General features: G+C 44.0%; 2 protein-coding genes across 5 annotated transcripts in view; both read left to right on the forward strand.

Moving 5' to 3' along the window:
• Positions 1-1024: 1024 nt before the first annotated feature.
• Positions 1025-4455, forward strand: LOC110494096 (C-C motif chemokine 4). The gene is made up of 3 exons (XM_021568818.2): positions 1025-1192; positions 1396-1516; positions 3854-4455. Exons 1-3 carry the CDS (start codon positions 1123-1125, stop codon positions 3966-3968), a joined length of 306 nt encoding a protein of 101 aa, XP_021424493.2. The 5' UTR covers positions 1025-1122; the 3' UTR covers positions 3969-4455.
• Positions 4456-5280: 825 nt separating this feature from the next.
• Positions 5281-27015, forward strand: part of LOC110494104 (septin-7) — a 31465-nt gene continuing 9730 nt past the window's right edge. For 2 of the 4 annotated variants that reach the window (XM_021568829.2, XM_021568850.2), the window contains exons 1-5: positions 16279-16425; positions 16693-16792; positions 24337-24443; positions 25912-26012; positions 26183-26317. In XM_021568829.2, coding sequence (XP_021424504.2) covers positions 16294-16425; positions 16693-16792; positions 24337-24443; positions 25912-26012; positions 26183-26317 — 575 coding nt within the window. In that variant the 5' untranslated portion in view covers positions 16279-16293. Of the gene's footprint in view, positions 5688-16278; positions 16426-16692; positions 16793-24336; positions 24444-25911; positions 26013-26182; positions 26318-27015 lie in introns of those variants that run through there. The other 2 variants (XM_021568868.2, XM_021568859.2) reach the window with 2 other exon arrangements.

Consider the following 27015-nt stretch of genomic DNA (forward strand, 5'->3'; position numbering starts at 1 on the left):
TAGGCTATTTGGCACGTGTACAGTTAAGCCCTAAAGTTTAGGTTTATGCACTTATACCAGATAGCCTAAATATAACCTGGCACAGATTATGTATTCATTTATTTGAGCATTACAGTACATGAGATCTGACAAAAAGGAATGTTCTTAATGGTTCTCAGCTCTTAAGATTCCTTGGACAACTCTTGCCTGATAAAGAACCTTTGAGTTAAATGTGGGTTTCTTGACATAGCATCTACGGTTCTTCAGAATTCTAAAAGGTTCTTGAAATGTATGGTAACCTGCAGAAGTATCCCTTTCATACCACACAGCATATTGGTCAGATTTAACCTCTTAAAGTCTAAGCCTTTGGTGGCTAAAAGTCTAAGCCTTTAGCTATTTGACTTCTAGTTTTAGGACTTCTATAGGTGTATAAAACCATTTTTTTGCCATTGTGTTCGTGAAGTCTCATCTTTCCATAGAGTGGTCATATGACTTCGTAGAGCTCGGGCAGGTTCCACTACAAATGCGGAAGGCCAACATAGGTGGATGTGGTAGATTGAGACCAGCCCATGCAAAAAAACATATCTCTAGTTTAAACTGACAGATTTTGATGGCACACGGGTGCGTCAACAGTAACTAGTGTTGTTTTTCAGTGTAGCATTTCTAGTTTCTAGAGAAACAATACCTTAAAAAGTCCATAAATGTATATACTTGTGCAATTTATATAGGCTACTTTGAGGTTTTTCTTTCATTATCTAACTCTAAGAATAGTTTTGCTGATCAACAGATCAACAGGCTATAGAAATAAAAGTCCCACAAATGATGTACTTCTGGTGTAAAAACCAATGGCGAAAAAGGGAAGTGAAATACAGGCATGTCATAACGGGAGAAGGCAACACACTGATCCATGGGATGAAACCCACCCACATGTACACATACTAAATGTCAATCAGATGTAAAAAAAAAAATACAAAAAAATAAAAGGTGACCGAGACTATCACTTTCTGGATATTCCCCTAACACTCTCACCAGACTATAAATATTGGTCCTCTGTTCCCTCCACCACACAGCAGACAAGAAAGCTTGAGACCAGCATTCACAGCAGACTTCTCCTCATCTAATCTCCACCCCACCTGAGCCAGCATGTTCACCCCTCGTCTTGCTATGCTGTCTGTGCTTGTTCTTGTACTGAGTGCCATCACATTTAGCGAAGGTAAGTGACAATTGGAATGTTTGTATGTTTGAGTGTGGAAGTGTTTAACTATATTTGTGGGGGCCAGACGTGTGTGTGTGTGTTTGTGTGTGTGTGTGTGTGTGTGTGTGTGTGTGTGTGTGTGTGTGTGTGTGTGTGTGTGTGTGTGTGTGTGTGTGTGTGTGTGTGTGACCCAAACTGACCCATAAGTGTGTGCTGTGTAGGTCTTCGAATGTCAAGCGGGCCGGAGAAGTGCTGCTTTACCTTTACTGAGCGTCAGATACCCAGAGGAAGAGTGGTGGGTTACACAAAGACCAGCCAGCAGTGCTCTAACCAGGCAGTTATGTGAGTAAACCCTATTGTACTTATGCTATTGATGTGTGTGTAAGTGGATATGTGTGTGGCGATGAGAGTTAGGCTTATTACAATTTGATTCAAACACTCAAGATGCCGTACTGTAAACGGTGATATGTTGTAAAAGTAGTGTGAAACAGGTGTCAGACAGACATAGTCATTGATTCAATTATGCTGTGACTGGGACAGTTACAGGGGGTTAGGGTTACCCATTATTGGCCGAATCCTCAAAGCAATCTGTGTTAGAGATCAATCCACAAGGAGAGACACAACAACCTCTCATCATCCAGGGGTCAAATTCAATGTTTAGACTTTTTTGTGAGTTTACCCCTGTTGTAAAATGCAAAATGTGCTATATTCCTCCATCATGTGATTGATTTTCACTACTTCACTTTCACATTGGGCATTTTCCTCTCAAATAAGATCATTTGATTTATTTAACTATGCAAGTCAGTTAAGAACAAATTCTTATATACAGTGCCTTGCGAAAGTATTCGGCCCCCTTGAACTTTGCGACCTTTTGCCACATTTCAGGCTTCAAACATAAATATATAAAACTGTATTTTTTTGTGAAGAATCAACAACAAGTGGGACACAATCATGAAGTGGAACGACATTTATTGGATATTTCAAACTTTTTTAACAAATCAAAAACTGAAAAATTGGGAGTGCAAAATTATTCAGCCCCTTTACTTTCATTGCAGCAAACTCTCTCCAGAAGTTCAGTGAGGATCTCTGAATGGTCCAATGTTGACCTAAACAACTAATGATGATAAATACAATCCGCCTGTGTGTAATCAAGTCTCCGTATAAATGCACCTGCACTGTGATAGTCTCAGAGGTCCGTTAAAAGCGCAGAGAGCATCATGAAGAACAAGGAACACACCAGGCAGGTCCGAGATACTGTTGTGAAGAAGTTTAAAGCCGGATTTGGATACAAAAAGATTTCCCAAGCTTTAAACATCCCAAGGAGCACTGTGCAAGCGATAATATTGAAATGGAAGGAGTATCAGACCACTGCAAATCTACCAAGACCTGGCCGTCCCTCTAAACATTCAGCTCATACAAGGAGAAGACTGATCAGAGATGCAGCCAAGAGGCCCATGATCACTCTGGATGAACTGCAGAGATCCACAGCTGAGGTGGGAGACTCTGTCCATAGGACAAAAATCAGTCGTATATTGCACAAATCTGGCCTTTATGGAAGAGTGGCAAGAAGAAAGCCATTTCTTAAAGATATCCATAAAAACTTTGCCACAAGCCACCTGGGAGACACACCAAACATGTGGAAGAAGGTGCTCTGGTCAGATGAAACCAAAATTGAACTTTTTGGCAACAATGCAAAACGTTATGTTTGGCGTAAAAGCAACACAGCTCATCACGCTGAACACACCATCCCCACTGTCAAACATGGTGGTGGCAGCATCATGGTTTGGGCCTGCTTTTCTTCAGCAGGGACAGGGAAGCTGGTTAAAATTGATGGGAAGATGGATGGAGCCAAATACAGGACCATTCTGGAAGAAAACCTGATGGAGTCTGCAAAAGACCTGAGACTGGGACGGAGATTTGTCTTCCAACAAGACAATGATCCAAAACATAAAGCAAAATCTACAATGGAATGGTTCAAAAATAAACATATCCAGGTGTTAGAATGGCCAAGTCAAAGTCCAGACCTGAATCCAATCGAGAATCTGTGGAAAGAACTGAAAACTGCTGTTCACAAATGCTCTCCATCCAACCTCACTGAGCTCGAGCTGTTTTGCAAGGAGGAATGGGAAAAGATTTCAGTCTCTCGATGTGCAAAACTGATAGAGACATACCCCAAGCGACTTACAGCTGTAATCGCAGCAAAAGGTGACGCTACAAAGTATTAACTTAAGGGGGCTGAATAATTTTGCACGCCCAATTTTTCAGTTTTTGATTTGTTAAAAAAGTTTGAAATATCCAATAAATGTCGTTCCACTTCATGATTGTGTCCCACTTGTTGTTGATTCTTCACAAAAAAATACAGTTTTATATCTTTATGTCTGAAGCCTGAAATGTGGCAAAAGGTCGCAAAGTTCAAGGGGGCTGAATACTTTCGCAAGGCACTGTACAATGACAGCCAAACCTGGATGACGCTGGGCCAATTGTGCCCAGCGTGGAATTGAACCATGGTCTGTAGTGACACCTCAAGCACTGAGCTGTAGTGCCTTAGACCGCTGCGCCACAAGTCACATCATAATCTAAAAAAGGATGGCGTCAGTATCAACGGTATCTTGTATGTGCATTTCCCTATGGGGTTTATACTGTTATGCTGTGCTGATAACAGTGCATTTCTATGTTCAGGTTTAAGACCCAGAAGGGGAGACAGGTGTGTGCCAGGCCCTCAGACAGATGGGTGAAGGACTACATCAACATCCTGGATGGCAAGAACTTTGGGAAGCAGACGCCACTCCTGTAACCATGGTGATGTGACCCTCATCTATGTCAACGTCAAAGCAAATCCTTCAAAACCTATTTTATTACTCGGTTACACAAGAAGGACATGGCCAGAACTCTGCCTCAGAGAGAGCAGTCAAGGTCCTGAGCCAAAACACCACCTGGGTCTATCTGGGCAAATAGATAAGCTAAATCTCCATATAACTGTAATGCTGTGTATACCTCTCTCTTTACCATTTCATGCCTGTGATCGATAGTCAATATTTATTTTTTGAATCCGTAAAACACATATATGTGCTGAATGAGTTGTGCATAGTGATGATTAGATTAAATTAGAATGTAGTTCCATAGAATGTCCCATGGAACAACATTCTATAGGCCCATTCTGTTTGATTGCCTTCAATGAATTAAAATGCATGTGGATAAACCATTTGTTGGTTTTAATGCATCTCTCTATGTTTTAATGCTTACCTGATGAAACAGGACTGTAAAAATATATCTAAACCACATTCAGTTGTAGGCTACTTAATTGTGTCTGTGTCTAAACCTCTCAGCATGAAGCACATGTTATATGCCATTTAGCAGACACTTTTATCCAAAGCAACAGTCATGCATGCATACATTTTACATATGGGTGGGCCCAGGAATCAAAACCACTACCCTGGAGTTACAATTGTCATGCTCTACCAACTGAGCTACAAAGAACCACAAAGTGGCCAGCTAATTCTGGTGCTCATCTGCTATCTGCAACTGACCTCTAGTGGTGGATTTCTAACTTTTGTGTGTGTGTGTGTGTGTGTGTGTGTGTGTGTGTGTGTGTGTGTGTGTGTGTGTGTGTGTGTGTGTGTGACCCAAACTGACCCATAAGTGTGTGTTGTGTAGGTCTTCGAATGTCAAGCAGCCAGAGAAGTGCTGCTTTACCTTTGCTGAGCGTCAAATACCCAGAGGAAGAGTGTGTGTATGTGTCACGTTCCAAAAATGTGCGTTGGCCCCAAAAAAATGGTTTACACTCAACAAACGTGCATTCTAACAGAACATAACTAATAGGCCTAATTCAGCTACTTCAACTGCACAGCCACAAGAGAGCGCAACTAGACCGCATACGGCGGGTGTCAAAAGACAATGTGGGATGAATTAATTTACGTTTCTGTTTCTTGATCATCCTGTTGAGAATCCTAAGAAGAAGCACACATGTATGCGATACTTGACCTGTGAAAATATACAAATCAAACTGCGCATTTTTGGTATTTACGTCCAAGGCATTCGTAAAAGATTCGAGGTAGTAAAAGGCTCGGCTGGCCACAATGCAGACAGTTCACCTTTAGAACCAATAGAATTCGGTAGGCTGTCGGATCTTGTCTGACATCACAATTTTAGATGTCTTTAGCCAATAGGCATGCAGTTCCAAAGGAGGACACAATCGCCTTTTGAGATTTGTAGCTTGGGGAAAAAAATCCCTTCTGCTGTTCATGATGCTTTACTAGTGGTATGTCGATACCACCTACCCAATTTCATTATTTTGGGCCCGTTTAGAGGCATTAGGGTTCTGTTGCTACATTTAAAAAAAAAAAACGTTAAATTGCCTGAATAGGACGTGTCTTTTGAAAGCAGCGTCTCTAACGCTTTTGTTTCGTAGTTTTCTTATTTTTTGTATGCCTGATTTCTTCGGCTCCTGGGTGGGTGGTGTCACACTAGTACTACAATGATCGAACGACCAGAATCTACAGTTGCCAGCATTGCAGTAAGTGTTATTCTGATCACATTAAATCAATGTTGATATTCTGTCTCGCGTGAACTGGATTTAAACATTTCCATGAATGGATTGAAACCAATGACTTTATGCAACCGACGTTGTCTCCAACGTTAGAACTCCATTATGGTCCATGGCAATACTATAAGAGGAATGTGACCGAAAATGCTGATTTCATATAGACAATTCCTATTCCATATAGCTCTCGGCCAGAGTACGGGTTTATTCGACTCCATTATCGCTTATAATTGACAAGAAGAGAAGGGTTCCGCGCCCGGTCGTGGAGAGGAATGGACATGCATACTTATGCGCGTTTAAGAATCCACAAGGGAATTTATAAGATGATGTTTCCATTCATTTTTTTTGTTTCCACGCCTAGGCCATTTTTCAAATTTGCGTCCGTGATGAAGGCTATTATGTAGTCTTTGATGATGTCATTATAGGCCTAGGCTATAAAAAGTGGTCTTAGTCAAATATTGATTGACCATGTTCAGTTCATTATTGTATTAGAATGCAGAAAAACGTGATAATTTGAGACATTTGCATTGGCTAACAGAGAATCAGAATGCAGTTGCTATCATCCAGCTAACCCTGGTGTGCTTTTCATTCTGCACCACACACATCTTTATTCACAGTCCTCGGATCTCTCTCTTTCTGTCTCATACTCATGTATTTATTTATACCTACGTCAGTCCTTCTTCAAAAGGTCCCCAATAATTCTAGTTTCTACCGTCTGTTAGTGTTAACTCCAGGTGATGAGAGAGCTGAGATTACATCACAGCAAAGTTATATAACCCAGCATGGGTAGGGAGGGAGTATGGAAATTGCTTTGGGGCCATTTAAAATCACTATGTGCCTGTACACATAGTGAACTGTAAACAACAGCAAGATATCAATATTGGATTGACGGTCATGAACCCTTTATGTATGTGACCTTTTGCTTGGACCTGTTATTTTCCACCAATAATGTACATGTGTAAATTGAAAAACTCTTGATTGCCACTAGGGTTGCAAAGGGTTGCAAACTTTCCGGTAAATTTCAGACATTTTTCCAGAAATTTTCCATGAAGTTAAGCCTGGGAATTTTGCTTAAATTCATCAAAAACAGTTAGCTTATAACAGTGAACCTTTTTGTGGGATACACAAGGCAATTCTTGGTCTTGCGGCATATTTTGGTTAAACTATCCCCTATTCAATGGAATTGCAACCCTCTGCATGCACAGTGCATTCTCCCATCACATGTACAGCTGATTCTCAAGATATTGCGCACTAATGAGATGCTATTGAGCCCACACTACTACACTGTCTGAGCCAAGGACTAGAAACTTTCTGGTAAGTTTTTATTACAATACTGGGTGGGGTGAATATATTTTATATCACATAATTTTTTGTTAACTAGTAAATGGTAGCCTACTGCAAAGTGTGTTTAAATCATTTCTAACTTGTTAACCATTTCTGCTAGTTAGTTTTTGCTACCATGTGAGTGTTAATACACCTGTTTCCATACATGTTTCATTTTAACACTTATCTAACAAAGGAGTTGATTAATATAAATGCTTAACTATTTATCTGTACATGGAATTGTTTTTGTTTTTTTACTTTTTTTTTACAGGAAAATGCCATGGGCACTATCTGATGTGTGAAGACATTTCACTACAGCTAATGTAGAAGGAAAAGCTGTGTACATGTGCAAATACTGTGCCAAATCCTATGTGAAGAATGCAACAAAGATGCAGAATCATCTGACCAAGTGCATCAAGTTCCCTCAGCCCTCACAACAAACAACCTCTGACAAAAGTCCCTCTACTTCTATTCGAGGTGAAAATGATGAATCAGACACCTTATCGATAGCAACAGCTCAAGATCTTCCTGGAATAAAATGTTTTTTTGACTCAATTGAGGAAGTTAGTCAGAGAAATGCTGATGAATGTCTTGCTGGAGCTATGTATGCGACTGGTTCACCTGTGATGCACACAGGCAATGTGTATTGGAAGAGATTTTTGAATGTTCTTCGCCTAGCCACCCCTCCAAGCAGACATGCTTTATCTACTCATTGGCTGGATGTTGAGTTCAACAGAGTTCAAGTGAAGGTCAAGCAAATCATAGAGAAAGCAGACTGTATTGCAAACATCTCGGATGGGTGGTCGAATGTTCATGGGCAAGGAATAATTAACTACATAATCTCCACCCCTCAACCAGTATTCTACAAGAGCACAGACACAAGGGACAACAGACACACCGGTCTCTACATTGCAGATGAGCTGAAGGCAGTCATCAATGACCTTGGACCACAGAAGGTATTTGCACTGGTGACAGACAATGCTGCAAACATGAAGGCTGCTTGGTCTAAAGTGGAGGTGTCCTACCCTCACATCACACCCATTGGCTGGTCTGCTCATGCATTGAATCTGCTCCTCACAGACATCATGACAATGAAAACAATTGATACACTCTACAAGAAAGCTAAGGAAATGGTTAGGTATGTGAAGGGCCATCAAGTTATAGCAACAACCTACCTCACCAAGCAAAGTGAGAAGAATAAGAGCACCACATTGAAGCTGCCCAGCAATACCCATTGGGGTGGTGTTGTCATCATTTTTGACAGTCTCCTGGAGGGGAAGGAGTCTCTCCAAGAAATGGCCATATCACAGTCTGCCGATTATAGACAGCCCTACCAAGAGGATCCTCCTGGATGATGTATTTGGGAGAAAGTGGTAAGCAGCCTGAAACTACTGAAACCTATAGCAGTAGCCATTGCACGGATTGAGGGAGACCATGCCATCCTGTCTGATGTTCAGACTGCTTGCAGATGTAAGATAATAAATCCGTACTGTCCTGCCCACTTCACTGTTGATCAAATCAGAGGAAACTGCAGTTCTGAAATACATCAAAAAGCGTGAAGACTTCTGCTTGAAGTCCATACAAATGTCGCAGCATACATGTCGACCCCAAGTATGCTGGCAAGAGCATCCTGTCTGGTGCAGAGATCAACAAGGCCTATGGTGTAATCACTACAGTGTCTCGCCACGTTGGCCTGGAGGAGGGCAAGGTTCTTGGCAGTCTGGCAAAATATACTTCCAAGCAAGGGCTTTGGGATGGAAATGTAATATGGCAGTCGTGCCAACATATCTCATCAGCCACCTGATGGAAGGGAATTTGAGGATCTGAGGCTCTTTCCCCTGTTGCCTCCATCCTCCAAATCCCACCAACATCAGCCTCCTCTGAGCGCAACTGGTCCTTGTTTGGGAACACGCACTCCAAAGCACGAAACAAGCTGACCAATATAAGGGTCGAAAAATGTATGGCCATCCGGGCAAATTTGAGGCTTTTTGAGCCTGACGACGAGCCATCCTCAATAAGGTTGGAAAGTCACAGTGAAAATGAGGCCTCAGTCTGATGTTCAAGACATGAACGCCTGAGAGGAAGACAACCAATGCTTTAGTTTCTAAACTATCATTTTACAGATTAATGTTGAAAACGTTTTTGGGATATGCGATGGGTCATTCAATATTCCCTTTTGTTGTTCAATGAAATTTCCCATATGAAGAGTCAACTCATTTAATTAAAGTTCAATTCGTAACAATTACAGTTGAAGTCGGAAGTTTACATAAACCTTAGCCAAATACATTTAAACTCAGTTTTTCACAATTCCTGACATTTTAATTCTAGTAAAAATTCCCTGTCTTAGGTCAGTTAGGATCACCACTTTTTATTTTAAGAACGTGAAATGTCAGAATAATAGAAGAGTGATTTATTTCGGCGTTTATTTCTTTCATCACATTTTGCCGCAACTTTGGAAGTATGCTTGTGGTCATTGTCCATTTGGAAGACCCATTTGTGACTAAACTTTAACTTCCTTCCTTGAGATGTTGCTTCAATATATCCACATAATTTTCTTTCCTCATGATGCCATCTATTTTGTGAAATACACCATCCCTCCTGCAGCAAAGCACAACATGATGCTGCCCCCCCCCGTGCTTCACGGTTGGGGTGGTGTTCTTCGGCTTGCAAGCCTCCCCCTTTTTCCTCCAAACATAACGATGGTCATTATGGCCAAACAGTTCTATTTTTGTTTCATCAGACCAGAGGACATTCCTCCAAAAAGTACTGTCTTTGTCCCCATGTGCAGTTGCAAACCGTAGTCTGTCTTTATGGCGGTTTTGGAGCAGTGGCTTCTTCCTTGCTGAGCGGCCTTTCAGGTTATGTCGATATAGGACGCGTTTTACTGTGGACATAGATACCTTTGTACCTGTTTCCTCCAGCATCTGCACAAGGTTCTTTGCTGTTGTTCTGGGATTGATTTGTACTTTTGGCACCAAAGTACATTCATCTCTAGGAGACAGAACGCGTCTCCTTCCTGAGCGGTATGACGGCTGCGTGGTCCCATGGTGTTTCTACTTAAGTACTATTGTTTGTACAGATGAACGTGGTACCTTCAGGCATTTGGAAATTGGTCCCAAGGATGAACCAGACTTGTGGAGGTCTACAAATTTTTTTTGAGGTCTTGGCTGATTTCTTTTGATTTTCCCGTCATGTCAAGCAAAGAGGTACTGAGTTTGGAGGTAGGCCTTGAAATACATCCACAGGTACACCTACAATTGACTCAAATTATGTCAATTTGCCTATCAGAAGCTTCTAAAGCCATGACATAATTTTCTGTTTAAAGGCACAGTCAACTTAGTGTATGTAAACTTATGACCCACTGGGATTGTGATACAGTGAAATCATCTGTCTGTTAACAATTGTTGGAAAAATGACTTGTGTCATGCACAAAGTAGATGTCCTAACCGACTTGTCAAAACTATAGTTTGTTAACAATACATTTGTGGAGTGGTTGAAACACTTAGATTGGAGTCATTAAAACTCGTTTATGTAAACTTCTGACTTACACTATACAGTTTATCTTGTCCTTTGGGTTCACATTGAACCTTTTACCCTGCTACTAGTTCAAATTGTATTTGTCACATACACATGGTTAGCAGATGTTAATGCGTGTGTAGCGAAATACTTGTGCTTCTAGTTCCGACAGTGCAGCAATAACCAACGAGTAATCTAACAATTCCACAACTACTACCTTATACACACAAGTGTAAAGGGATAAAGAATATGTACAATAAAGATATATGAATAAGTGATGGTACAGAACGGCATAGGCAAGATGCAGTAGATGGTATAGAGTACAGTATATACATATGAGATGAGTAATGTAGAGTATGTAAACATAAAGTGTCATAGTTTAAAGTGGCTAGTGATACATGTATTACATAAAGATGCCAAGATGCAGTAGATGATACAGAGTACAGTATATACATATACATATGAGATGAGTAATGTAGGGTATGTAATCATTATATTAAATGGCATTGCCACACAATGCCACTTGATATAATGATTACATACCCTACATTCCATACCCGACATAGCATTGAGTGGCAAGTGATACATTTTTCCATCAATTTCCATTATTAAAGTGGCTTGAGTTGAGTCCGTATGTTGGCAGCAGCCACTTAATGTTAGTGGTGGCTGTTTAACAGTCTGATGGCCTTGAGATAGAAGCTGTTTTTCAGTCTCTCGGTCCCTGCTTTGATGCACCTGTACTGACCTCGCCTTCTGGATGATAGCGGGGTGAACAGGCAGTGGCTCGGGTGGTTGTTGTCCTTGATGATCTTTATGGCCTTCCTGTGACATCGGTTGGTGTAGGTGTCCTGGAGGGCAGGTAGTTTGCCCCTCATGATGCGTTGCGCAGACCTCACTACCCTCTGGAGAGCCTTACGGTTGTGGGCGGAGCAGTTGCCGTGCCAGGCGGTGATACAGCCCGACAGGATGCTCTCGATTGTGCATCTGCAGACGTTTGTGAGTGCTTTTGGTGACAAGCCAAATTTATTCAGCCTCCTGAGGTTGAGGAGGCACTGCTGCGCCTTCTTCACAACGCTGTCTGTGTGGGTGGACCAATTCAGTTTGTCCGTGATGTGTACGCCAAGGAACTTAAAACTTACTACCCTCTCCACTACTGTCCCGTCAATGTTGATAGGGGGGTGCTCCCTCTGCTGTTTCCTGAAGTCCACAATCATCTCCTTTGTTTTGTTGACGTTGAGTGTGAGGTTATTTTCCTGACACCACACTCCAAGGGCCCTCACCTCCTCCCTGTAGGCCATCTCGTCGTTGTTGGTAATCAAGCCTACCACTGTAGTGTCGTCCGCAAACTTGATGATTGAGTTGTGGGGCCCCAGTGTTGAGGATCAGTGGGGTGGAGATGTTGTTACCTACCCTCACCACCTGGGGGCGGCCTGTCAGGATGTCCAGTACCCAGTTGCACAGGGCGGGGTCGAGACCCAGGGTCTCGAGCTTGATGACGAGTTTGGAGGGTACAGTGGTGTTAAATGCTGAACTGTAGACGATGAACAGCATTCTCACATAGGTATTCCTCTTGTCCAGATGGGTTAGGGAAGTGTGGTTGCGATTGCGTCGTCTGTGGACCTATTGGGGCGGTAAGCAAATTGAAGTGGGTCTAGGGTGTCAGGTAGGGTGGAGGTGATATGGTCCTTGACTAGTCTCTCAAAGCACTTCATGATGACGGAAGTGAGTGCTACGGGGCGGTAGTCGTTTAGCTCAGTTACCTTAGCTTTCTTGGGAACAGGAACAATGGTGGCCCTCTTGAAGCATGTGGGAACAGCAGACTGGGATAAGGATTGATTGAATATGTCCGTAAACACACCAGCCAGCTGGTCTGCGCATGCTCTGAGGACGCGGCTGGGGATGCCGTCTGGGCCTGCAGCCTTGCGAGGGTTAACACGTTTAAATGTTTTACTCACTCGGCTGCAGTGAAAGAGAGCCCGCAGGTTTTGGGGTCCGTGTCAGTGGCACTGTATTGTCCTCAAAGCGAGCAAAACAGTTACTTAGTCTGTCTAGGAGCAAGACATCGTGGTCCGCGACGGGGCTATTTTCCTTTTGTAATCCGTGATTGACTGTAGACCCTGCCACATACCTCTCGTGTCTGAGCCATTGAATTGCGACTCTACTTTTTTCTCTATACTGACACTTAGCTTGTTTGATTGCCTTACGTAGGGAATAGCTACACTGTTTGTATTCGGTCATGTTTCCGGTCGCCTTGCCCTGGTTAGAAGCAGTGGTTCGCGCTTTCAGTTTCGCGCGAATGCTGCCATCAATCCACGGTTTCTGGTTTGGGAATGTTTTAATCGTTGCTGTGGGTATAACATCGCCGATACACTTTCTCATGAACTCGCTTACCGGATCAGCGTTATCAATGTTGTTGTTGAACGCAATGCGGAACATATCCCAATCCACGTGATTGAAGCAGTCTTGAAGCGTGGAATCAGATTGGTCGGACCAGCGTTGAACAGACCTGAGCGCTGGAGCTTCTTGTTTTAGTCTCTGTCTGTAGGCTGAAAGCAACAAAATGGAGTCGTGGTCAGCTTTTCCGAAAGGAGGGCCTTATATGCGTCGCGGAAGTTAGTTATGCTGATAGAATTTAGGGACTATTGTTTTCAGATTAGCCTTGTTAAAAACCCCAGCTACAATGAATGCAGCCTCAGGATATGTGGTTTCCAGTTTACATAGAGTCAAATAAAGTTAGTTTAGGGCCATCGATGTGTCTGCTTGGGGGGAAATATATACGGCTGTGATTATAATCGAAGAGAATTCCCTTGGTAGATAATGCGGTCGACATTTGATTGTGAGGAATTCTAAGTCAGGTGAACAGAAGGACTTGAGTTCCTGTATGTTGTTATGATCACACCACATCTCGTTAATCATAAGGCATACCCCCCCGCCCCTCTTCTTACCAGAAAGATGCTTGTTTCAGTCGGCGCGATGCGTGAAGAAACCAGCTGGCTGCACCGATTCCGTTAGCGTCTCTCGAGTGAGCCATGCTTCCATGAAGCAAAGAATGTTACAGTCTCTGATGTCTCTCTGGAATGCTACCCGTGCTCGGATTTCATCAACCTTGTTGTCAAGAGACTGAACATTGGCGAATAATATGCTAGGGAGTGGTGCGTGATGTGCCCGTCTCCGGAGCCTGACCAGAAGACCGCTTCATTTGCCCCTTTTTACGGCATCGTTGTTTTGGATCGCCGGCTGGGATCCGATCCACTACTGCATAGTTTCCTAGGAACGCGAAGTGAGGCGGCCATCTCTTTCGGTGCCAGAATTTACGTTTACTCAAGATGCAAGGAATTGTGCGATTGAATCATTTGCAATTATGTCTACTTATGATAAGGTAAACGGTTTATGTTTCTGTCTCCATATGATATGGTAAATATAACCAATGCAAAAAACATCTACATTTAAATGGTATTAGTATTCATTTGCATATATTCCTGTTAAATCCCATATATTCCCGTTAATTCCAACGAAAAGTTTCCGCTTCTTCTATTCCCCAAAATGTGCAACCCTAATTGCCACAATCGATACAGATCGCATCATTTCGATGTAGGGTGCTGTGGGTGATTACACCACTGTCACATGCTGATGTACAGACCTGATTACATGAATGTTCCAATTTCCCTGAAGGAACATACTTTTTTCTTACCACTGTATAGCATGTGAATCCTTTGGAAATACCTGCATTTCTGCATCAATTGGTCATAAAATTTGATCTGATCTTCTTCTAGGTCACAACAATAAACAAACAGTCTGCTTAAACTAATAACACACAAACAATTACACGTTTTCATGTCTTTTTTGAACACACTGTGTAAACATTCACAGTGCACGGTGGGAAAAGTATGTGAATCCTTGGATTTAATAACTGGTTGACCCTCCTTTGGCAGCAATAACCTCACGCAACTGCAGAAATCATTTTGTTATCAGACCTGCGCAACGGTCAGTAGGAATTTTGGACCATTCCTCTTTACAAAACTGTTGGGATGAGATTTTACAGTTGGGATGAGGATTTGATGTTGGTGTGCTGTGCCTTTTTTTCTCCACACATAGTGTTGTGTGTTCCTTCCAAACAACTCAACTGTAGTTTCATCTGTCCACAGAATATTTTGCCAGTAGCGCTGTGGAACATCCAGGTGCTCTTTTGCCAACTTCAGACATGCAGCAATGTTTTTTTTTGGACAGCAGTGCCTTCTTCCGTGGTGTCCTCCCATGAACACCATTCTTGTTCAGTGTTCTACGTATCGTAGACTCGTAAACAGACGTTGGCATGTTCCAGAGATTTCTGTAAGTCTTTAGCTGACACTCTAGGATTCTTCTTAACCTCATTGAGCATTCTGTGCTGTGCTCTTGCAGTCATCTTTGCAGGACTCCTAGGGAGAGTAGCAACAGTGCTGAACTTTCTCCATTTATAGACAATTTGTCTTCCTGTGGACTGATGAACATCAAGGCTTTTAGAGATACTTTTGTAACCCTTTCCAGCTTTATGCAAGTCAGCGATTCTTAATCTTAGGTCTTCTGAGATCTCTTTTGTTTGAGGAATGGTTCACGTCAGGCAATGATTCTTGTGAATAGCAAACTCAAATTTGGTGAGTATTTTATAGGGCAAGGCAGCTCTAACCAACATATCTCATCTCATTGATTGGACTCCAGGTTAGCTGACTCCTGACTCCAATTAGCTTTCGGAGAAGTCAGTAGCCTAGGGGTTCACGTACTTTTCCCAACCTGCACTGTGAATGTTTAAATGATCTATTCAATATAGACAAGAAAAATACAATAATTTGTGTGTTATTAGTTTAAGCACACTGTTTGTCTGTTGTGACTTAGATGAAGATCAGATCAAATTTGATGACTAATGTATGCATAAATCCAGGTAATAATTTTTGCCACTGTAGGTAGGCAGAGATGGATCTGGGCTTTGCTATAGGGCCTATTTGATGGTCAAAATAGCCTAGGTGTTTTTGTCCCTGCTACTACGGCTTATCTGGTTTTATAAGCCACTTCTCTTTGACAGGATGTGCCCTGATTTTCTCCATTGACCTGTTATCATTTTTTTTTCCTAGCACAGTGATTTTACTGTTACACTGAATCTGTTAAAATACGGAAGGGGATGGTGAGGAAGGTTTCCCATCTGCCCCTTGGTCTATTTCGGGGCAAGGAGTCTTAGGACACATTTGTTATCACAGCCTATAACAATGACACAATTGTTATTACATCTTCAATCAGGGTTAAGGCTTAAATCCCCTCAAATCGACCAGCTTCTGATCGGTGTGGTGTTAATGAAGCCTGAGATGTGGAAAAGGATACACACGAAGATTGTCGTAGAGCTTTTTGGCTTAATACTCCACTAACTCCTTTCCTCAAATGGAAGCATTTAGGGCAATTGCCTGCACACCTCCGACATACCACAACAATGCGTTTGCTCCCAACGCAGCCCTGTTGTGTGTCTCCTGACTCTCCTTGTTACTATAGGAGTGAGAGGACACGTTTTCAGGGTGGTAGTGTCTGACTGGGCTGTTGTGTGGGAGTGACTAGTGTGGCCCCTCTCCCTTTTCTACCCCTGTGTTGTCCATTGGGACACGCATGAGAGGTCCTGTGAACAGGGGCGAGCAGTGATCAATTGTGTTTGCCTTGTGTAGCGTGAGTGACAACGCGCTGGGAGAGAGAGAGGATGAGATTAGAGCAGGCAGAGGGAGGAATGGAGAAATACGGTACTCAAGAGAAGGAGAACACACAACTTGGGAACGCGTTGGCTGTCATCTGGTGTGAGATCCACTATCTCCATGACGACGTCTCTCAGATGATGGATATGATGGATATGATACGACTTGTAAATAAACACAGGAGGATCAGTTAGAGTACCTTATCTCCTTCCTCTCCTTTTGTACCTATTTTTGTAGTAATTTTACTCACCTCAAACCCATAACCCTGTTTCCGTTTCACCCCACTCTTTCAAAGGTGCTTGGTCACTCTGGGCCAGAGAGATACTAATCATGGCCTCTAAAACCAGCTCTTTGTCTCTCTGTGTGTCTGTGTACGCAGAAGTGCTTTTCTCACCCCAGGAGATTCCAGAGTAACTCTGTGTGTTTTCTTCCAGCAGAGGAATCTGGAGGGGTATGTGGGGTTCGCCAACCTCCCCAACCAAGTGTACAGGAAGTCAGTGAAGAGGGGCTTTGAGTTCACACTAATGGTTGTTGGTGAGTCATTTTGTCTGCTTCTCTTTTTATGTGTGGGTCTCCCTGGTCGGGTTAATTTGTCTGTCTATATGTGTCTGCTTGTGAGTCTGTCTGTTTGTGAAAAAGTGTCATGTCATTTGAGGTCCCATATTTGGTTTGAATGCATTGTATAGATCAATGTGTGTTTCCTATTTCTCTGCATGGAATTGAAGTAAAAATGTCACTGAACTTTTAACTCTAGCTCTGTGAATTGGTAAACTGAGTGCATTTAAGAATTATTGAACCACAGAATTCCAATGAACTTGGAATGGAATCTGGTGGCTGAGGAGATTAGATGAGAGTGGAGGAGTGATTGGTTATACCAGCCAGGTTGCTCAAGATCCACTGCGAAAGTAGACATCCATCCAGGTAAACAGGACGTCAGGAGATTACTTCAAAACCGACCACTAGGGGCAACTGTGAATGCTATTAGAATCATGTAGGCCTGGGTTTTGCTTTGTGGACTGTTCTGAGGGTCGTGTGTTCTATCCCAGTGCTAAGCACTTGTTTTTGATGTATATAACTTAACCTGCCTAAACGTAACCTTCGAAATTTGACGTTAATGGACAAACTTCTGATTCTTCAGTGTGACTGTGAGAGCTGGTTGGTTATACAATCACACGCGCACACACACATTCACAGACCACAATCACATGTTTATTGAATTGTTACTCTGCATGAGGCGATTGATGTGAGGAAATACAGTATTGATCATACTTCACTGATGTAAGGGCTGCCTTCCATGGGAATCAAGACTGGATATTTTGTTTTTTGTCTTATGTATGCCAGCTGTGCACTCTTGCGCTTCCTTGCGAGACACACACACACACACTCTTTCTCTCACAGCCAACCAGCATGACATGTCCCACATACAGAATATCTCCCTCTGGTTTGGGTTTCCTGTTTGGTAAAGTAACACTGTGAAAGGGCTGCATGTGCCAGAGGGAGAGTGGCAGAATTCAATGTCAACAGGATTGGATTTCAGCCTTGTTACATATGGGCCTTTCCTTCCTTTTATCTCCAACCACTGCATACCCCAGCTGAGCCAAACATTACACATAACTAATGTGAAGTGTGGCAGAGAGAACAAACACAACAGTGCCTCGAACATAAAGATGAGACACTCACACTGACACACACTCACACAGTATAACTTTCGCATTATAACTTTTACACTTTAAGACACTACTATTGTGAAACTCTACCAGTTAAGACTTCTGGAGCAATCTCATCCATTCCAGCTCTGACAGACAGACAGGCACCCTCTCTCTGTGAGAGTTCTAGAGAGTGTTAGAGAACGCACACCCAGGCTCAGGGCCAGTAGAGCGAGCTGTAGCTGTAGTCGTGAGAAGATTGGCCTGTAATGGAAGCCAGCTGGGTTCACTGTTTTGACAGACTGGGGCTCTTTTTGGGAATCCGCTCGTCTGTTAGAGCCCGGTCACTTGGAAGTGTCTCCACTGTTCCAATGTCACTCTGTGAGACTGACGCCACAGGACTTTGGCTTGGGACAATTTTTTCCCTCCAAAATTCTGGAATGGAAAAAACCTGTTTCCTGGCCTTTGGGCCAGCTGGCAGAATTTCTGTACTGAACCTGGGAAAGATTGGAGAGAGCCGGGCTGCTCTACAAAGCAGGTTGTCCAAATCCATGATATACTATAGGAACAAAGTAGAGGCTAAATAGACCTCTGTTACAGTTCACCTCACAAGACTTAAGAATTTACAACACTTGGAGCTTGAGCTTCTCTTTACTCACAAGTGCCAATAGTAGATCCCAGTCTCTGTTTACAATGACGGCCTATACCGGCCGAACTTGGATGACGCTGAGCCAATTGAGCACCACCCTATGGTACTCCCAATCACGGCCAGATGTGATATGAGCTGGATTTGAACCAGGGACTGTAGTGACACCTCTTGCACTGAGATGCAGTGCCTTCGACCGCTGCGCCACTCGGGAGCCCTTAAGCAGCGCAGTTCCTCATCTGTTAGATTCACTATACGCTTGTTCTGTTCGGTCAAATGCTTTGCTTCTTATTATTCTATTTCTATGATTCAGTTCACCCAAGTTTTTTGATCGACACGGAGTGTACAAAACATTAAGAACACCTTCCTAATATTGACTTGCACCCCCTTTTGCCCTCAGAACAGCCTCAATTTGTCAAGGCATGGACTCTCTACAAGGTGTCAAGTGTTCAACAGGGATACTGGCCTTTGTTGACTCCAATGCTTCCCACAGGTGTTTCAAGTTGGCTGGATGTTCTTTGGGTGGTGACACATTCTTTATACACACAGGAAACTGTTGCGCCTTCTACCATATCCCGTTCAAAGGCACTTCAGTCTTTTGCCTTGCCCATTCACCCTCTGAATGGCACACATACACAATCCATGTCTTAATTGTCTCACGGCTTAAAAATCATTATTTAAAAAGGGGGGATACCGAGTCAGTTGTACAACTGAATGCCTTCAACTGAAATGTGTCTTCTGCATTTAACCCAACCCCTCTGAATCCGGGGATAATAGCTTTCACCTGTTCAGTTTGTCATGTTCCTAATGTTTTGTACGCTCAGTTTAAAGCGCAAGTACAATCGCAATATTTGGTCAAAAAAAATTGCAATTACATTTATTGCCCATATCTTGCAGCCCTACCTACTACCCATTCATACTCCCCTCCCACTATCCCATCCCTATTCCAGCCCTACCTACTACCCATTCATACTCCCCTCCCACTATCCCATCCCTATTCCAGCCCTACCTACTACCCATTCATACTCCCCTCCCACTATCCCATCCCTATTCCAGCCCTACCTACTACCCATTCATACTCCCCTCCCACTATCCCATCCCTATTCCAGCCCTACCTACTACCCATTCATACTCCCCTCCCACTATCCCATCCCTATTCCAGCCCTACCTACTACCCATTCATACTCCCCTCCCACTATCCCATCCCTATTCCAGCCCTACCTACTACCCATTCATACTCCCCTCCCACTATCCCATCCCTATTCCAGCCCTACCTACTACCCATTCATACTCCCCTCCCACTATCCCATCCCTATTCCAGCCCTACCTACTACCCATTCATACTCCCCTCCCACTATCCCATCCCTATTCCAGCCCTACCTACTACCCATTCATACTCCCCTCCCACTATCCCATCCCTATTCCAGCCCTACCTACTACCCATTCATACTCCCCTCCCACTATCCCATCCCTATTCCAGGATTTCCCAACTGGCGGCCCACGGGTGTCTGTATTTGGCCCCTCAAGATTTTTAAGTACATTTTGGTTTTATTGTTAGACATTAAAGACTGTAAAAACACCAGGAAATCAGCTCCGGGTCATTTTAGATTTGGGAATCTGTTCTTAAATATTCCAGCGCAAAAGAGAGACGTGATTGTATATAAGCAAGGTTTAAATTTATTCTGTTTTAGTCAAATATTATATCCGTTTGTGCTTTTTGCGGTAAATTTGTAGTCTACAAATGATTTCTAATTATGTTCTGGCCCCCCAACCTTCCACTGAAGAAAAACTCGTCCTGCAGCTGAATCTAGTTGATGATCCCTGCCCTGTTCTATGGCAGTTTATTTCCACCTATTGGTTTCCGCTTCGTCTTCTTACTGTCATCTACTGACTCTTGTTCACTGACTAAAAAGATGGCACTACCTCAAAAGCGTAGAACCACGAAAAGAAAGGATGTTTTCAGACACAGATTTTCCAGGTGAAGGACATGTCATCACATTGTAACAAGATGAGCCACTAAGAAAAGGAAATGTATTTCACCAAGACTGACTATGGCCCTTGTGCATGAGACACAGCAGGAGCGCCTTTGTTTGTGTGAGATCAGTTGGACTGCTTCAGGGTGTGTGAGTGACTCTGTGTGGGGGGGGGGGGGGAGCTGCTGCTGCTGCTGTATAATGCAGTGTGCACATGTCCTGTATGACCTCACTCGTGCTGATTGTGTCAGTTTCTGTTTAGACTCAGGGGTTCAAAGTGAATCTTTTATAGATTACCCGCTCTCTCACAAAAATCTTGGGAAACTGACTCCCATTGACTACACAGACCCAATCTTTTAATAGACAGTGGAGTAGCTAGTCCATCTGTAAGCCTACCAGAGCATCTCATATAGACTGCCTTATAGCATAGTATTTCTGGTATATCATCCTCTTTATCTTCCGCTGTATAGTAGTTGAGGTGTGTTGCAGATCTTGATCAGATTACCTTTTGACCCTACTGCAGCCATCCCATCTCCTGATTTATAGAGCTTATCTGACCCACTTAAACATCCCTTCTCACTTTCCTCTCCTCACACACACACTCTCTCTCTCTCTCTCTCTCGCTCTCTCGCTCTCTCTTCTCCCCCCCCCCCCCCCTCATATAGACATTAGTACCCGTGGACCAGATGTCTCATTTTACACTCTGTGATTCAGGCCCACATGTCTGTTAGTTAGGGGAGGAGAGCTCTGTGTTTGTCAGTGGAAAAGAGCTACAGGCGTACAGACCAGAAGCACCAGGAGCCCCTTTATTTGGGGTGATGAGGAGCGGAGCAAGGGGTCTGGTCTGGCTGGGCTAAGCAGGGGAGTGTAAAAGTGGCCTGTCAGGATGTCTGGGGCCAGCTGCTACCCCAGGGGTCATTTTTGGTTGGGCATTAGTATGTTGACAGGAAGAGGGAGGAGAGATAAAAGTCCGGAATGTTAGGAATCTCTTGGGAAACGTGTCCTGTGTGTCCATCTGTATGTCTGTCCCCATACCCCTGTCAATCTGTCTCTCTCTAACTGCAGGTACTGTACTTCAGTACTGTACTTCCATTCCCTCCCTGTCAGTTGTTTTCTCTTCACCTGCCTCTTGGTCTCTCCCTCTCTGTCCCCCTCACAATGTTCCCATTATGAAAGAGGGGAAGTAAGGGGCGGGTCACCCAGCCAGCCAGCCAGCCATCCATGCAGCTTTTGGTCGTCAGGGACAGGGTCTATTTATGGAGAGTGCGTTTTCAGAGATCATGCGGACCAATATTTAATTAAAACTGAGAGGAAGGCTAATTGGGTTGGACTTGTCCTCCGGGGGTGGGGTAACTACTGCAGAGAGACGATCATTGGCGAAAGTGTCGGCTAGTTTGCACCACAAAACTGCCACTGATACTAAATAACTGTCTGTGGTATGTCGACTGTTGCTGTTCTGTGATTTTGACCACGATGTGTTACCATGAACTCCAAGGTCAGTGGTTGTTATAAGTGGAGTACACTGCGCAGGACATTAGCTGTAATTTGGCTTGCGTCCTCTTTGGAGCAGCTCTATGGTATTTGGTTAGTTCCCTGTGTTCTGGCTGTTGTGCAGCTGAGGTGGCGTGTTTGGTGAGAAAGAGGGGCCAGGGGGTGTAATTGATCCAGGTCCACAGCAGGAGGGGGATGGAGAGGAGATGAGCTGGGGGTTGGATTTTAGATGGTAGGCGAGGTGACCTTGAGTCACCTAAAATGGGTCTGGTTCTTTGTGGTAATAATGGGCCTACTGTATAAAGGATTATAGATATATGGACTGTTATCACGTTGTGATTGATGTCCTTTCTCGTCCACGTGTTTTTAGTTATTCATTTCCCTTCATTTGTTTTTCTAGCCAACATCAGCAGTCGCCCTCAAGCTAACAAAGGACGAGGAGGCTCTAGTCTAGGGACCAGAGATAAAAGCTCTTCGGCTATATTTTATACCAGGATTACAATAGAGTTCATACTGCATTTCTGCAAGATAGTTATTTAAAGTGTCCTGTGTTTTTTTTTTTTTTTTTTTTTCTAATCCAGTGAACTCCGATCCTAATTCTGTCCTCCCCAGTGTCTCGTTCAACCCAAAACGCAGATTAGTGTCCCAGGAGCCAGACTCAGAACAGGGCCTCTCTCTATCTGGGACTTGTAGATCCATTTTGCATGCATGAGAGGCAGAGCGAAACAGGAGATCCCAGTGCCAGGTTTCAGGGCCACAGAGAGGGGCGGGAGGATGATGGGTATGACTGGCTTCCATTAAAATGCCTTCATACCTGCTATCAAGCTCCAGGGTAATGTAATCTGCAGGCACTCTGTCTGTTCTGCTTTAGATACATGCCCCTGACCCTCTGTTGCCCTCCACCTATTCCCCCAGAGTAGCGTAGGAGGTGCCTGCCTGCCCCTCTATCCTCTCCCCCTCCTGGTTTGGGTGACCTCCTCCAGCATAGGCCGGGTGCTGACAGGTGTACCCAGCAGACAGCGGGTGGGTTTGGTGTGTCTTATCTCCTGCTTAAACAGTGTGTTTTGAAGGGGGCAGGGGGGAACCTGTGACCTAGTGCTGTTTGTCAGCCAGATGTGAGCTGCCCAGAGTCTACACCTCAAAGAGAGGGTCTGTGTGAGGGGTGAAGGTTGAGACACACTATCTGAGGATTTCACAACTGGCCACGGAGTCATCATAATGACTGGTTTGGTTGAATTGCAGTATTATGTGCAGAGCAGAGCACATGCAACCGCACAAATCAACTGTCAGTCATTATCAGGAAATGTGTGTTTCCATCAGTAGTGTAACACTAAAGACTTGGGGGCAAATGGAATCAACAACCTCTGCATCATCAAGACAGTTGCTTTGTGAGGTGTTTTTATGGAACCTTTATTTAACTGGGCAAGTCAGTTAAGAACACATTGTTATTTACAATGACGGCCAAGCCCGGGCGATGCTGGGCCAATTGTGCGCTGCCCTATGGGACTCACAATCACGGCCGGTTGTGCTACAGCCTGGAAACAAACCAGGCTCTGTAGTGACGCCTCTAACATGCAGTGCCTTAGACCGCTGTGCCACTTGGGAGCCCGGGTTTAAAGTTCATAGTTAGCCATTGTTATGTAAATGCAGGCTGAAAAGTACCAGTGGCCTGGTATTGGCCCCAAGTCAGAGCAATATGAGCTTTTTGGGTGAATCTGATGGAAATTTGACATGAGTATGGGTTGATGTGGGAGTGTTGGGAATGGTGGAAAGCAAGGCGGTCGGGGTGCCCCCTGCTGGGGCAGTGGGGGTAATGCTGCTGTTGCTCTGCTGCTGGTGTGGTCCTGCTGGAGCATGTCAGGCAACCCGCCCTTGACCCTCCCAGAGCACTAGAGCAGTCACTCCCAAGCACAGGTCTGAAGATGCTCACTCATTAATCACAGTAAGATGGAAGCTGTGTGTGTGTGTTTTATCCTCTGTAAATTAATAAGATCATATAGTCAAAGAAGAGAGGGTAAGAACGATTAGTGAGAGAGCGAAGGGGAGAGAAGAAATGTTTTATTCACTCGGACTTAAAGCTTACTTTCTGGCAGATAGGCTTTTGGCCTTTCCCAATGAGACAAGGAATCAGCTTTTATTTCCTGTGCTGCAGTTATCCGGGACAGAAATTACCTTCAAACGCTTGACTGTGACTATGCCACTGCAGGGTATGTGTATGCATGAGTTATTTTGGTGTATGCATACTGCATAGCCAGATAAAAGCTATATGCTGAATTCCTCACTGTGACAATGATGTAACTGACGTCAGATCTCCTCCCATAGGTGAGTCTGGATTGGGGAAATCCACGCTCATCAACTCCCTCTTCCTGACTGACCTGTACTCCAAGGATTACCCTGGCCCATCCCTACGGATCAAGAAGACTGTGCAGGTAGCCCCCCCCCCCCCCCCACACACACACACACACACTTCCTCCACATGTGGAAGTGCAACATGAGCAAAGAGCACAAAGCTCTCAGGCCAATACAAACAAACCCAATAACCACTGGATGGTCACAGCGGCCAGACCAGAGGCAGTGCACCCAGAGCACCAGCAGCTAGAGATAGAGCCCACAGTGTTTTGTCCTTATATGTCCTTGATAAACAGAAGAGGGAGAGATAACGAGACTGGGGGGGGGGGGCTAGTTCACTCAATTGATGGGTGCACATTTTTGTTTTTTTTAGTTAAGGGTGTTTGGGGAGATTTATGTGGCCTCTCTTTAGGATGGGGACAAGAAGGAGGAGAGTTGGACTCTGGGGCTCTGGTTCCTCTTGGGGCCTGAAGGGGTCAGTAGGAGGTTAGGAATGTTCCCATGAAACAACACCCAGTGGTGACTTTCCCACCAAACACAAGACTCCCATCTCGGAGGCATCCTGGGCATCGGCGTTCTGTCTTTGTGATGTATATGCAAAGGGCGGTGTTTGGCTGCTATATTTGGGTTTTATCTCCATCACACGGCGAGCACTGAGGTGGGAGTTAGTAACCTTTGTGAGTCATCATTTCCTGAATTAGAACCACACTTTTGCAAAGCTGTTTTCAAGAAATTACTGTGTGACTTCATTTTGAATGTAGACCGACGTAAGTTGTTTTTCAGATTTGTTGAGGCCTAAGAATCCTGGTTGTGTCTCTGGTGTCCCTGTGGTTCCTGCTGATGTGTTTGATCCTCCATTGAAGAGTGCGTCCAATGTTTAGAAATGGAGCTGTTGGGGTAGACCAAAGCCACAGTGTAAATGTAGAGGGGTAGACTTGGGCCCAGTGTGCTGTGTGCGGCTGTCTGCTGCGGCTGCCGTGGGCTGGGGGGGGGGGGAGTATTTATATTCCAGAACAATCTCTTATGTCTGTCAAATAGTCACATTCTGTCTACTCAGATTTCACTCAATTGATGGGTGCACATTTTTGGGGTATTTTGTTTCTCTTTCACTGAAATGGATTTAAAAGCAGATATGCAGGCACGCGCACACACACACACACACACACACTCTTCCGAAAGTATTTTGAGTGCTTGATATATGCCCTGCTAGAAAAGAATGTGCATCTAAACTAAAGTGTTTTGCAAAGGCAAAGAATGTGTTTTTGCGTGTTTAGAGAGACTGAAAGAGGTCGCCCCAAAATAACTACCCTTGTGAAAGTATGCAGCAGCCGAACAGAGAGCAACTGAAACATACTGTAGTGGGAAGCTAATTATGTCTCCGAAACCGTGAAAAATCTACCAGCACCATATCACTGTCACAGCTGCCATTTTTTCCCCCCAGGACTAACATGATTAAGCTATAGATGAGCCGTAGTGTATGGGGGAGCTGAGAGATGAAATGGGAGCTATGGAGTTATGTCTTAGCGCCACTGTGTTACTGTTTTGCAGGTGGAGCAGTCCAAGGTTCTGGTGAAGGAAGGGGGTGTCCAGCTCACTCTCACCATCGTCGATACGCCAGGGTTTGGAGATGCAGTGGACAATAGTAACTGGTGAGTATTAAAAGTGAATGTGAGCATGTATGAAAGATATGGTGGAGTTTGTTTGTTGTGTAGGAGTGTGACTATATGCAATATTCTCTCTGTGTCAATGAGAGCCTAAATGTAGGTGAACAACATTTTCCTATTTTACTCTTTCTCACCTCTTTCATCCCCCCTCTCAGCTGGCAGCCTGTCATTAACTTCATTGACAGTAAGTGTGAGGACTTCCTGAATGCAGAGTCCAGGGTGAACCGACGACTGATGCCAGACAACAGAGTTCACTGCTGCCTGTACTTCATCGCCCCCTCTGGCCACGGGTGAGTACTGACAGACCGTGGGAGAACAGTCCTTTTGTGATCATGTACCAGTACTACATTGATGTCATAGGATGTATAGTATATACTCTTTGATGGCTAAATAAATGAAGCATATGCTACCCACCTTTCCTTGTCTGATAAAGAGACTCGTATGAGCTGAAACACATTTTAAATTATAACAAATGTTATACCGCATGTGTACTGTAATTATAAAGTGTTCTCTATGCTGCTTCTGAGTTAAGTGGCCATGTATTTCCATGTGCATTAACTCTGTTGTAGAAGTCATGACATTATGCTTTTGATTGCGTGTGTGTGTGCCTTTATCGATTACCTCTGCTTGCCTATGTATGTGAGCCCGAACGTGAACAGGAATGTATGAGTGGAGAGTAGGCGCATGCGTGAGTTCACATATGTGAGTGGGAAGCAAGACCGAGAGAGATGTCGGCTGCCAATGTTGTGACCTACAAGGTTGCATAACACCCACTAGACTGAGGATGAGATGGAAGCGCTCTCACCATCACTGAGCCAGCCAATCAGGAGGAGGCAGCTCACTGAGGAGCCCCTGAGCTCAGAATCCCTGGGAATGGGATGCTTTATTTTCAGCTTAGAAAAACGCCTCCGTAGATAGCCTCCGTAGCAAATCAGCTAGGCCCACTTTTTTGTGTTAGGATCTATCCAATCCTACATATTTTAACCAG

The sequence above is a fragment of the Oncorhynchus mykiss genome, chromosome 2, assembly GCF_013265735.2.
Source record: "Oncorhynchus mykiss isolate Arlee chromosome 2, USDA_OmykA_1.1, whole genome shotgun sequence".
Taxonomy (NCBI): Eukaryota; Metazoa; Chordata; class Actinopteri; order Salmoniformes; family Salmonidae; genus Oncorhynchus; species Oncorhynchus mykiss.